Source organism: Tympanuchus pallidicinctus, unplaced genomic scaffold (assembly GCF_026119805.1).
Source record: "Tympanuchus pallidicinctus isolate F22 unplaced genomic scaffold, pur_lepc_1.0 scaffold14, whole genome shotgun sequence".
NCBI classification, from domain to species: Eukaryota; Metazoa; Chordata; class Aves; order Galliformes; family Phasianidae; genus Tympanuchus; species Tympanuchus pallidicinctus.
In genome coordinates this window covers 9,859,980-9,874,022 of record NW_026294659.1, presented here as the reverse complement: position 1 = coordinate 9,874,022, position 14,043 = coordinate 9,859,980, and the positions used below count along the sequence as shown (strand labels likewise).

At 35.3% G+C, this 14,043-nt stretch overlaps 1 protein-coding gene across 11 annotated transcripts in view; it reads left to right on the top strand.

Moving 5' to 3' along the window:
• CASK (calcium/calmodulin dependent serine protein kinase) overlaps nucleotides 1-14,043 on the top strand; it is a 195,991-nt gene that overhangs the window by 155,703 nt on the left and 26,245 nt on the right. For 10 of the 11 annotated variants that reach the window (XM_052674191.1, XM_052674196.1, XM_052674193.1 and 7 more), the window contains 6 exons: nucleotides 688-765; nucleotides 1,779-1,859; nucleotides 6,617-6,805; nucleotides 7,300-7,378; nucleotides 10,204-10,289; nucleotides 11,423-11,491. In XM_052674191.1, coding sequence (XP_052530151.1) covers nucleotides 688-765; nucleotides 1,779-1,859; nucleotides 6,617-6,805; nucleotides 7,300-7,378; nucleotides 10,204-10,289; nucleotides 11,423-11,491 — 582 coding nt within the window. Of the gene's footprint in view, nucleotides 1-570; nucleotides 602-687; nucleotides 766-1,778; nucleotides 1,860-6,616; nucleotides 6,806-7,299; nucleotides 7,379-10,203; nucleotides 10,290-11,422; nucleotides 11,492-14,043 lie in introns of those variants that run through there. The other variant, XM_052674201.1, reaches the window with a different exon arrangement.

Sequence of the window (14,043 nt, the reverse complement as noted above, 5' to 3'; positions counted from 1 at the left end):
GAAAGAAAAGTCTCTAATATCCTGAAAATAGATGTATCTTATATCTCATCTAACAAAAACAATTGTAAATTGATTAAACAAAAATGATTAAAGGTGTAACCATTTTTATATTGTAGCAATTGTAAGCCAAAAGTTTCTACTTGGAGAATAGTACTCTTTTGAGAATATTTTTCTTGTAACAGTTACTGTTTCTCTCTTTCAGAGACTTAGGTTTTTGTAACTTTCTGTCTTCAAAAGTATTTTCCCATACTTTGAGCTTTATTTAAGATACTGTTTACAGTGTTTGATGCTTGATTTATTGAGAGAAGTAGAATATGTAGTTTAATTTGATTTTATAGTGGAATGCATGGTGTATTTATTCAGGATTCATAGATCTCTTGGTTGAAGAGTACATAGTTTTCATAAATCTGCTCCAAAAGCATGGGAGGTTTGCAGAATCCCTTAACCTCCCGAACTTTCCCATGTCATCGTACAAACTCTGGGTGTATGGCAATGTTCAAATCAGGAAATGTTTAAAAATGAAAAGTCAAAACCCTAAGCTGTTACGTTTTATATACAGAACAGCTGTGGAACTTGCTGCTCAGCTATCATCTTTATCACGGTAACATAAACCGGATATTATTATGTCATCATTACTTTATATAAAGTAGCATATGATTTCAATAGTTTGTTTTCTTGTTCTTACAGCTTTATGACAAAATAAACACAAAATCTTCACCACAGATCAGGAATCCTCCAAGTGATGCTGTACAGAGAGCCAAAGAGGTAATAGTTTGAATATATGTATTTTACCTAGAAAGTTTTATTGTATTTAACATGGGATGGTCTTTATTAAGATATGTATTCGGCCTCATAATCTGAATTATGGGATAATCTGAATTCTGGGATTCTACCACTGCTTGCTTAAGTTACATAACATGTTGCATAAACTTGTAGAATTCCATTTATCTATAAGGATTATATATATGTATTATTTAGTTTCATCATTTAACTTTTGCTGCAGCATTATCAGTGTTAAAGTGGAATAGTCATTAGGTAAACGCAGTATCTTTTACATTCAATATAAATCTCTCCAGGAAAAGTCTGATATGACTTCTACACAAAAATTAGATATATTACTAGGCATCAGCTTCTTTAAATCGGGAAAAAAGAAGAGTAGCATGAATAATTCCATGAAGTGCAAACCTCGACGTGCAATAAAATTGGCCCATTATTGCAAAAGATATATAAACTACAGATTTTCTTACACCTGACAAATAATATTTTGGCAACAAGTAAAAAAAAGAAATAGTTGTGTTGTCGTTAGAAGCAAGTGTAGTTGTGGGGAGTAATGCCATAGAAAAAAATGTTTACAGTGTTCTTAAAATGGAATGGACAGAAAGACCTTAAAACAGTGAAATAACTGAAGTCACAGTGATGAAAACCACAAAGTTCTGTAGAATATTTCCCAGCGGTTAATCCTGGGAGCTGCTCCCATAAGCAGAAAGCTCTGCTTTTGTTGTTCAAGCAGTTACATGCTGGACATCAAGGAGACAGTATTGATTTGCAGGCAAAGGAGTTATAACTTACTAACTCTCTCTTTCTTCACCCCGTGATAAACTGAAGTATGGCCATGTCTCAGAAAATAAGGAAATTGAAATAAGGAAATCGATGTTTTGTTCCTTTGTGATGACAGTCTCAAATGCCATTATCTGTCAAAAATATTTTTAATAATCTTTCAGAGAACTGGCCAGCATGAGGGTCAATTACTATGAATGTCTTTTGTATGTATTTTGCAGGTATTGGAAGAAATTTCATGTTACCCAGAAAACAGTGATGCAAAGGAGCTAAAGCGTATTTTAACACAACCTCATTTCATGGTAAGCAAATACTAAACTTTGCCTTTAATTTTTTTAGAAAATATTTTTTTATTGAAAAACTTTAGTTCACTAAGTAAGTTCTCCCTAAAATTTGCAGGTGACAAACTGTATACAGTGCAATATACCTACTAATAAATGATTCTAATCTGCTGACCTAGCAAAATAGCTACTACTACTAGCTACTAGTACTACTGTTGGTCTCCACTACTGTGGGACCACAACATATTGAGACTATTGTTTATAACTGTCACAAAGATAATCAGCAGATTTTAGGAATGCTTTTCCAGAAAGCCAGTTCTCATCAGAGCAGGCTGATTGAAATATTTTGCTCTCATTGCTTCTGTTTTAAGGAGAGTAAGCAACAAAAGAATCTCAAAGTCGTGCTGATAACAGTAGTTACATATTAATGATTTTAGATTCATTTCAAAAAAAATACTCCTGAGTTAAGCTAAAATAATAAAAATAAAATAATAATAAAATAAAATGAATATTTTCACTGTCTTTTTATAGTGACAATACAGGAGGGATTGTTTTTTTCTCCTACACAGCATCAGGCAGTTATTTGTCTAGTGTAAAATTATTTGACTACTTATGCTGCTAAACACTTCCATAGGTCAGTGAAAAGGCCTAAGGTCTGCAGTATGGAGTAATCCTACTTCTGGTGAAGTGTCATGGTCTATTTTGGGGGATCTGGGAAGTATGTTGAGGCAGGAGTGAATCTTTTTGGATATCCATAGGCAGAGCAGGGATTCTCCTTTTTCTTTTTCCCAAAATGTTGTTAGGATAAAGGTATGTTCTAACATGGTAGATTGTGAAGTCACTGCAAAGTCAAAGTTCATTTAACATTATTTTACAGTAAATGAATAGCTTGTACAATGGAAGTGAATTGACATTACATATCAGCTCCTCTTGTGTCTGCCTGACTTGTGTGCGGCCATTGGCCTAAGTTGAGGGATGTCCTTGCATTATAGCAAGTTAGTGAAGGTCAGTATTTTGAAATCAGTTAAAGGATTTCTTTTGTTTATTATGTGGATAAAATTCATGAATTCCAAATTCAGTGTTTTCCTCAACCTGCTGTACACTGTTGTCCATTTAAAACAATGCATTGTGACTTTCCCTAACACAAGGATTATACACAGGGAGCTTTGTGGAATTTGCTCACCTGAAAGCTGAATTACTCTAAGTCTGAAGGATATATCTAATTTCCAAGAAAGAATGATCTGAAACCAACCTCATATTCAGGTAGAAGATGAAAACTGGAGAGCTGCATGTCCCAGTACCTTCTTTTGATGGCCAGAGTAGCTTTGAGTGTAGATTTTATTATTTTAGCTTAGCTCAGGAGTATTTTTTTTTAAATGAATCTCCTCATTTTCCCTTACAGTACTTTGCTTGTGTCATGGGAAGGGCTCAGAGCAAGCAAGCTAGACTCCTTGCAGGTAAAAACCTGAGGAGATGTACATCAGAAACTAGACAGTATAATCTAGCAGCTGATGGGCACTCAGGGCACAGGGCAAGGTGGAAGGTGTTGGTCTCTGCAACATGCTCATATGTTGCTGCCTCAAGATGATACCTACCCTAAAGTCTATAGCAAATCTGGGTCAACATTTAATAGGAATACCTGCTTGAAACAGAAAATGCAACAAGGTAGAATGGTGCTCAGCCATATTGACAGACAAATAAAAATTCTAAAACTACCGCAAACTAAACTGTCTGGTACTTAGCTTCTGTAAAGGGAACATGACTGATGAAAGGAAGTAACTGTGTATTGCGTATGTATAACAGTACTGTCAGTTTACAGTCAGTGTGTTTGCCAAGCATTATATAGAGCAATACTCTGGTTAGTGAATTATTGAGCTCTGATGCACAGAAACAAGAGCAACAAGACAAGTAGGAACATGTGTATTAACATGGTAACAGTATTTTACAATTATTTTTATTGTTATCTAATGTGTACATAATTAGAAGATAATGAGAGATAAGCCATCCCATTTGCTTATAACTTAAATGTGTTTATAGTTTAGGTTATGTGTAGAGCTTTATAACTCTATGTATATAGCCAGTAAAGTGTGGATTTTTCATACTCTTATTGGGATAGAGATGTTCATGTTCACAGAATCACAGAGTCACCGAGGTTGGAAAAGACCTTCAAGATGATCCAGTCCAACCATCACCAGTAGCTCTCACTAGACCATGTCCTTGAACACCTCCAGGGTCGGTGACTCCACCACCTCCCTGGGCAGCCCATTCCAGTGCCTGACCACTCTTTCAGAAAAGCAGTATTTCCTAACGTCCAGCCTTAAATCTCCCCTGGTGCATCTTGAAGCCTTTCCCTCTGGTTCTGTCACTGGTTACATGAGAGAAGAGTCTGACCCCCAGCTCACTACAACTCCCTTCAGGTAGTTTATAGAGAGCAATGAGGTCTCCCCTGAGCCTCCTCTTCTCCAGACTGAACATTCCCAGCTCCTTCAGCTGCTCCTCACAAGCCCTGTGTTCCAGACCCCTCACCAGCTTTGTCGCCCATCTGTGATCCCGCTCCAGGACCTCAGTGTCTTGCAGCGAGGGGCCCAAAACCAAACACAGTACCTGAGGTGCACCCTCAAGTTCATTGATTTTCTTGGCTTTTCAGTGTTATTTTATTCTTATGTGTCTTGTGGATAAGGTTGCCATATTTAAATATCTGGTGATTGTGAATTTGTTTAAATCTTTGTTGGAACATTCAGAAGTCATCTAGTATAATTCTGAACCTTAAAAAAGTTCAAATTACCATATTTTAGTTTCATATTAAAAACATATCACTGATAAAAATATAAAGCAAGGTAAATGAAGCAAATGTAAGGTCACAAATTGCATAAGAAATGCAGTATTAAAGGGTGGAGAATACAAGTGCAGGCAAGTGCATGAAGTTGAACAAGTAGTTTTCTCATCTTATTTGGGGCAACTGTGAACAGCTTCCAGATAATAGAATTTGACTAGTATTTAGGAACGCTTACTTGTAAGTTAAATCAAATTCAGAATTTATTTATCTAAAGTAGTTTGACTTAGATTTATAGTTCAGACCTCTTAACAGAAAATGTTATTAAACTAGTACAGACGGAAGAGAGGAGTTCTTGAGAAATTGTTACAAGTTTCAACTTAGTGGTAGACTAAATAAATTAATAAATAAAATGCTTGTACAGTTGAATACTTAACTGAAGTAATATTTATGTAGATGGTCTTAAAACACTGGAAAAATAGGCAAGAATGTGGGCAGAGCATTACTAGTTAAGGAAATTCTGCTCCACCATTACAATGCTGAATTCCCAACTACAGTTTGACTTGAGGAAAGTTAGCTTAAACTGTTAGTGAAGTTATCTTTTATGACATGATGAGCATTTGAAGCGCTGTCTCGGGAGCACTTTAAGAGTATAACAGAGGCCATGAAAATCCCATTTCTGCCTTGGGTTCCATTTAACAAATGCATCTTTTGGGGATGTTTTTTCAATCATTATTTCAGTCTGTTTTGCTTAAACATTGTAATTGAAGATGAAGATCTTCAGAGTCAGATTTGCCTGCCAAAAAGAATTAAAGCCTTGCAAGACTGATGAGTTTTGCAAGAGCATTTAAATGACAGTTAGCAAGATGTTAGCTACAATACTGTTAGACCTATCTGCAGTAGTCACTAATATCTCTACAGTACATTGTGAGGCTTTATCAGTCCTTCTCTGAGAAGCCCAGCCTTTTTGGTACAGAGATGGGATCTTTCTCTGTTTGGTCCTTGATGAGTAAATACAAGCATAGTAAAAACATGTTCACATACAAATTGTATTTATTTTTTGGATAGAAGCAATTTAGCTATAATATACTCCTCATTAAGAGTTAAATGCAAGTGTGAAATGAAGATGTTCCAGGGGTCTTAAAGATACCCTGGAGAAAAGTAAAATGACATACCATAAAAAGCTGGATGCTGTTGAATACTGTTTTGCAAAAGGTTGTTATGCTTTGTCCAACTTCATCTTATATTAATATGTTATGCTTTTAACTGCCATGCAGGCTTCTTGTCTTTACCCTAAGTTGTTATGCTTACACAGTCAGTTGTATCAAATACATCTAATAACATGTAGTCAGTTACATGCTGTACCATTCTTCGTATTGGGAAAGAGTAAAACTAATGAGGTTGCATTTGGCCATTTTGTTCTTTCATATTGTTATTTTCATCCAGTGCAGCTGTGCTGGGTCTGTGCTCCAGCAGAAGGGGAGAGTATGGAAGTGGTTATATAGTGGCTAATGAACAAAAAACACAGTATTTCATTGTTTCATTCAGTAATGATTCATAGACTGTCCTTATTATAATGAAGTACCATGGAAACTGAATACCTTTTTGTTTTTCTGAAGTGATTATTATGGAATAATTTGCTTAAAAAGATATCTTTCTAATTCTGTGTCTATGCACATAAATAAAGGTAAGCGTAATTCTGATACCTTGCAGGTATTGGAAAGATAAGGGAAAAGGAAATAACCTCATTCTTGCTGAGGCATCTACAGTAGAAAATTGTGTTTACTCATGCAGATTTTGAAGGTTCGGTATGTGTACATGGATTTTCAGTCTGTTTAACTTACACTCACTTCATAGAAAAGTCACTGTATAGAAAATGAGGCATAAATACCTTGAGTTTTACCTCTTATTTCTGGAGAGTTTCCGAAGTATTTATAAGAAATGAGTGGGGAGCATCAGAGATGGTGGAAAATGATGCTCTTGTGGTTACTGTAATCTCCTCTAGGCCTTACTTCAAACTCATGATGTAGTGGCACATGAAGTTTACAGTGATGAAGCGCTGAGAGTTACACCTCCTCCCACCTCTCCATACTTAAACGGAGATTCTCCAGAAAGCGCCAACGGCGACATGGATATGGAGAATGTAACACGAGTTCGGCTGGTGCAGTTCCAGAAGAACACAGATGAACCAATGGTATGGGGAGAACCTCAGTATTCTGCTTCACTCTGTACTGATAAAGATCGATGTTATACTGATTTCAGTAAAAGTTTCTGCACTTTGCAGTTGGAAGTATAGTTGAAATAGTTCAGCACCATTGTGTATATTTACCTCCCTATCTATATCCTTCCATTCAAATGCTGCAGCAGCTCCCCTGTAGCTGTTTTTGTTTAAAAACAAACTTGTAGTTATATCAGATTAGGTTCTGCCATGTAAAACTGTGCACTTGAATACAGAATTACATCTTTAACAAATCAGAATCTTAGACAATGATTTCGTAAATTATTGCATCTTCATCTTATAAATAGCATCTGCTTTCATTCCTCATATTTATGGGAGAGGCAAAGTTTATTACCTTATAATATGCATCCTGTCTTCAAGCTTTTTAGGAACAGTGACTGTTCTTATCCGCTCAAGAGTCACGCTGCTTAATGTTTTATGTTAGGTGTATAATACACTTCTTCTCCTAGGGAATCACTTTAAAAATGAATGAGCTGAACCATTGTATTGTGGCAAGAATTATGCACGGAGGAATGATTCACCGGCAAGGTAATTATGTGTCAAAATTGTTATTTTGATCGTTTTGTTTTAATTGTGTTACACCATATATTCCTCATTTTGATCACTACTATTCCATGGTATTATGGACTTCTGTCTACACGGAACCTATTAACTGCCTTTATCTCCTTTTCTTTGTATATGTCAGCCCTTTATGTTTCACATAAGCTTTAATTGGGGGAATGTGATTATAGCTCAGTGAGAGATTGAACTGCCACTAATTTTTCAAGCCATACTTACTTAATCATCTTTAGAAAAAATCCTTAGACTATTTACAGTACTTTCCCATGCAAAAATGGACAAACCTTGTTCTACTAAAAAATTAACCTTCTCCATGTATTTTCAAGCATTTCTTTTGATATTGAGGCTCAGAAAAAAACAACAAAAAGTGAAGCAAAAAAAAAAAATCCTTAGTTTAGGAAGTTGGCTTCTAACTGTTCTTAGGTAGTAATGATCCTGTGCAAGGTGTCATTTCATGTGACTGTTCCATAATGGGAGTAATAGAAACATTTTAAAAACTGCCAAAAAAATCCAACTGTGCCAATTAGAACTCTGTTCACTTCTTTAAAATTACACAGTGTCTTTTACTTCTGAGACTTCGGGAAATTTAACCTATTTCATACTTGCTTCGTCTAACTGAGGCAGCTCTTCTGCATTTAGGTTTAAGTGGAAATGAACCATATTTCAATGTTTCTGTAATATTCTCATGTTTTAGTGTTTCTAGTTTTGTTAGTGCTCTAGCTGCCTCTTAGTTTCACCACATCATTTAATTGCCTGTACATAGAACATTTTTACTGAATAGAACAATGCAAATTATGATAGTGATCTTGAGTACAACATGTGTTTGAATCCTACTGAAAAGGTCTGTGGCTTTCATTTGTTTCTAATTTTATTGTTTTTCTGTCTCCACTTGCTATATGGAGAAGTGCCAGGCGATTACTAGATAACAGATCTATGAAGAGTATTACAGGAGCCATATTATTCCAGGTCTAGCACTATTAAGCACAAATCACACAATTTCCAGTCACAAAATAGGAACTGCTGTGAAGTCTGCCTCCATCTGTATAGCAGATGTATGTAGCCCTGTCAATTATAGCTGTCCTTATTCAAAAGATGAGGAGGTTGAATTAGGAAGATAAGTTTATGAAGATGCTATTGACTTTCACCTCCCAGGGAATTCAATTTGATGAAAGTGAAACACCAATTTCAGTTATTAAAAATTGTCTTTTAATTTACTTGTCTGTTTTAGGATAAGTAAATGAATTGTATCTCAGATCTCAAGCTTTTGACTATATCTTGGTTTTCTCCATTGTATCTGTGCTTTGACTTACCTCAGTTGTCCATTCAATTTTACCTGTGGTTTCTCTTAAGACCCCTCATGCTCTGAATACTGTTTTCAGGGGCAGCCTGAAACACCGACACTTTTTTCCTGCTGTTTGGTTTGGGCTCATACATGTTAAAAAGTGAATTAATTTTTAAAGTACATTTAAGAAAAGATCTTAACATTGCATTAAAAATGTAGGATTTCCAAAGAAGAGAGACGACTTTATTGGCTGCCTGTTTAACCCCAATGGAAAAACAGCAGTTGTACACTGTCAGTGCTGCATTCTTGAAGTGACTTAATGTGAAATTTACCCAAGCAGGATTATGCTGACATGCCTGGCAAGGCTTATTGAATTCCAACAAAATGCAGGTGATGGCTTGGTGAAAACACAATGATTTGTTCACTGCCCTCCAAGCTCCAGTTTCCTTTTGACTACAAAACGTTTCTGATTAGGGACTCCTAGAATTTGTTCTGTCTTCTCCCTAATAGGATAGGATTTCTTATATTTCTCTGCAGAGCAAAAGTACATACTTCCTAAAATTGTGTTCATTTTGACTTACAAAGACAAAGACATTTAATCCAGAAATACATCCATTCTGTGTTACCACAAATGCATCATACGTTTGGATAGCTTAGGTCCTGAGTAAACGTAGCACAGAGAGTAGAAAAGGTACCGAAATTAGGTGGATAAGCATAGCTACCATCGGAACTACTAATGATATGGAATTATTAAAAATCATCAAGTATACTCCTTTCTAACAGGAATATATTTTAGAAGTAAGGCGTTTCTGCAAATACTGTGGAAGTTTTCCAGGAGAACTGCTAGAAAATCATGTAGGCTTGAACTACTCAAATCTAAAATTGTCATCCAAAAGAGCCTCCTACTTAGCTTCTAATCCTGAAGATAATTTGGTGCTGCCTCCCTGATTGATCTTTTGTGGTGTCTCAGAGCCTTGTGGCATGCCATTCCCATCCCATCTTCAGGTCAGTTTGTGACCTGTCTTACAGCTGAGTGGATGTTTGTTTCATCATCTTAGCTTGTAGGTAGTCATACTTACAAGGCATTCACATTCAAGGGTTGGTGAAGTTATGGTGAAGAGTATCTGCAGAAAATGCATTCTGTAGCTGTGGCAAATGTAAATTGGAGACATGAAAAACAGCCTGACTGATAAAATTGAGACAGTGTCCAGAAGCCAGACTACACTAAGTGGTAGTCTGATGTTATAATTCTATATACTGTATAAGGCACCTGAACACCTGGCATTTGGCATTTGACTGCAGTCTCAAGGACAGATTCTAATGCATCATTACCAGCATTCTTTTATGAATCTAGCAAAAAAAAAAAAAATATATATATATATATATATATATACACGCATATATATAAACATTGTTTCATATTTATGCCTTTTATTTATGCCTTTGTATGAATGTTACATTTCTTAGTTTGTGTAAGTAATTGTGTTGATTGTGTGCTTTGTTAATTCTTCAGGTACATTACATGTAGGGGATGAAATCCGAGAAATAAACGGCATCAGTGTGGCAAATCAAACAGTAGAACAACTACAAAAAATGCTTGTAAGTGTCTGATATCTTTACCTTGTTCTTTATAAAAACATTTGTAATATTTTTACAAAACTTTGCAAAATTGTATTGCGACATCCCCTTCTTCTTCTATCCTTGATAGTCCACTTGTATGTGTAGTGCAAAATCTTTCTACATTCAGTTGTTAGTAAGTTTTAAAGAGTTTCAACTTACAACTCTTGTAATACATAGTTACTGGTGTTACAAATATATATACATATATATATATATATACACCAAGCTCAAACAGTCTGGCTTTTTGGAGTGAAATGGCATCTTATCTTAGTCAGTTTGATATTCTGATTTTTTGCTTGCAACCCTAACCTTGGGGTCTTGGATGGTAATTACTATTACTTTTGTTGTTCTTGGGACCTAACAGACAAGCCTAGGCAAGTCCAGGGAAATAGTGTGTTGTAAACACACAAGAAGCCAGCCAGAGAGGAAGGGAAAAACTTCAGGAAGTGATCTCCTTACCTTTCTGCTCAGATCAAGTCCTGCGTTTGTCAGCCATATGGTGGCACTTAGATTTCAACTGTCCTTTCAGAAATTATATCTGTGCAAATATGATGCCACACTGTACTGCTGTTCTACAGTTACTGTTTGTCATGAATATGTAGCAATTATAACTGTAGCAAATGCAAACCAACAGACCCCATCTTCTATTTTGACATAAGACTATTTACATTTCTACCTTTATTGAAGTGACGTGCAGCTTTTTCAGAAACAGTGAATATGTTTTCACTATTAAACATGTGCAATTAGAGAGAAGAAAATGTCACTTTTGTAGCAAGTACTGTGTAGATCACAAGCATGTATATACAAAGGAAGCACTGATATGGAAGAAGCCTACACATCTGTGAATTTCTCAGCTTAAAATATGGATATATGTAGAGATTCAAAAACTGGTCAGATGAACAATCTGATATTGCATGTTCATCCTTTAGATCAGTTCATCCTTTAGATCAATTACAGATTTGCCCTAGCATTTCAGCTTCCCTGAATATTTCCTTTAGGAGAGCATACAACTGCTCTTAAATTAACTATAATGCTTTCCTATCAAATATTAGTGATTTGGAGATTCTGTATTAGGCATCTTAGTCTTTAATGAAGTGCTTTTCTTTTTGCAGAGGGAAATGCGTGGAAGTATCACCTTTAAGATAGTGCCAAGTTATCGCACACAGTCTTCATCCTGTGAGGTAATGAATTTAATGAACCATCCTGTTTCTTCCTCAGTCCTGTAACTAACTGCCTGCTGATGGCTGAATGTTACTGCTTTCTGGGAAATTGTTTCTGCCTGTCCTGTTAGATCACGCACACCAATTTTACAACAAAGATAACGGAACACGAGTAGGTCTCACCTACCTACTCAGCCTTGCCTTCATATTCATCTCATCAGCACCTTAAATAACTCTTTACAGCCTACTTAAATTAAAAAAAAAAAAGAGTGGGCATCCTCAACTGATATATTTAGGAAGCCCTTTTAAGAATTATATTTTAAACACATTATCCAGGAAGTCTATTAAAGTTCCTAAGCTGAGGAGCTATCCTCCCTTTTCAAGCATGAAACATTATTTTGCTACTTTGGGCTGTTAAGGGTTAATTGAATAATCTGTTTCCGTATTACCCTGTTGAGGTAAATTTGTGATGGTTGTCTGTAACAGTTACATGTGGCTAAATACTATGTTTCCATGCAAAAATGGTATTTGTCATTACAGAAGAAAAACAGATTTGGAGTTCAGTTCCTGTTGAACTAGAAACTTAGTGTTACAGTTCTTGCACAGTAGCACTGTCGAATTCCCTCTTTCTTGCTCACAGAGTTATGTTCCAGTTTGCAAACATAGGGAATTAAATTCTAGAAAATGACTGCTTGAGAGGTACTGTTCTAATTTAAGTATGTAGATGGCATATGTACTGTGTAGATGATGCCAGTCTTTCTGTCCCACATGCTTAACTGCACAAAATTCCCAAATTAAAATTTCAGGAGTGAAAATACAAACCTTGTTGAAGTCAAGCTTAGCTTAATTGGAGCTCTGGTTTCACACTTTTTGCTTTTGAGTCTCAGCAGATGCCAGAACACACTGAAGCTATTGTGATTGTCAGAACAATCTGGAAAAAAATATATGCCATTTTTGGTTGCCTTATGTGCTTTTAATGGAAGTCAACAAGAATGAGAAGCTTTTAGAGACAGAAGGTCCAACAAATTTTCACCTGTCAGCTATAAATATGAAAACAGAAGTTTTTCATAAAACACAAAGGCTTTAAAAAAAACTCAAATAGAAATTCTGGAGTGTGCTGATGCATTTATGTATTGAGTTCTGTACTGTAAGTAGTAGTTATAATAAAAGATAACTCTCTTCCTCTTATTTTAACACAAAAACTGGTGAAACTATGTATCTCCTTGGAAATATAATAATTTGGAGAAAATTAAATGCCACATACAACTTTAATACTATTAGGTGATATTTTAGTAGCAGTAGGTCATTTCTTAGCTTCCTGTTCTTAGGTTCTTCATGACTGTGTTTTTCACAGAAGACTCTTACCTTTCTTTGCTTTCTTTGAACAAAACACTGGAACTGGAAATGTGTGATCAAAGACAGAATAAAAACAAACAAAAAACCCACTATGTATATTTATCATAATTCATGGCATTTTGCTTTCAATTAATCAGGTGCCTAAGTCTATTCCACCTGTTTGGTCATATCTATAACTTCGACTGGTGTTCCAGCTGTTACAAGTATTCATAAAAAGACAGCATTTCAAATTATGCTGTTAAATCACATTTGGTCCTTTGGTACAGAGAGAATTTCTTTCAGAGAATTTTTCAGAATTGTGATTCGAATGAGGAATCAAATTATTTGCCACTGATACAGGCTTAAAATGGATGCTCAATTATATTCTTAGGACATGGAATACTTGCTTCTAACACTCAAGCTTGTATTCAGTCTAGCAAGATGATTTGCTGCTATGCACTCTAGCAAAATAAATTCAGAACTAGCTAAGCTGTATTTGGCTGTATTTCAAGTATTTCTAGAAATTTATGTTGGTTTTCTTTTCCTGCCCACCTTCATACACAGATGGTTGCTGATGTAATGCAGTTTTACTAGAAGAGAAATGTAAAACAGAATCAGTAGTTGTTTTTGTTTTTGTTTTTAAGGTAATTTTTATGATAATAACATCATTGGGATAAAAAAAACTCCTTGATAATCTTAATAAACAGAACTAAATATTAGTACAATCAGACATAATCTGCCTATTTGTATTTATATAAAAGCTGTTAATGTCCCTTTATAATACAAAGATATATAGGTGTTAGTTTTGAGGAAAGCTATTTTTTAAATGTTTCTTAAAATCCTTCTTGCTGTGTTTTTCTTCTTTTGTGAGCTTTTAAGAGAAGTGTTGCAGTGGTATTTTCTAAATATTGTACCATTTTCCATATTTAGGTAAGTCTTGTCCCCGTAGTTTGTAAAGTATTTCAGTGTCTCTAGGCAATTTTCAAAATTTCAACTGACTAATTTCAAGTTGTTCAGGAGTAAACTTTGCTTGAAAACATAGCATTTGTGAGTTTCACCTTTAGAAAATCTTGAGCCAGTCATTCTACTGTGAAAATACCTGCTTAGTCATTGCTTTGGTACATGGAACACATGACTCGGATATCTAGATAACACAGTGGCCCGGATGTTGTTTTGTCTGCTTCCACTACAAACTTATTTTTACATAAGAACAAACTTCAGTAATAATTTAGAACAGT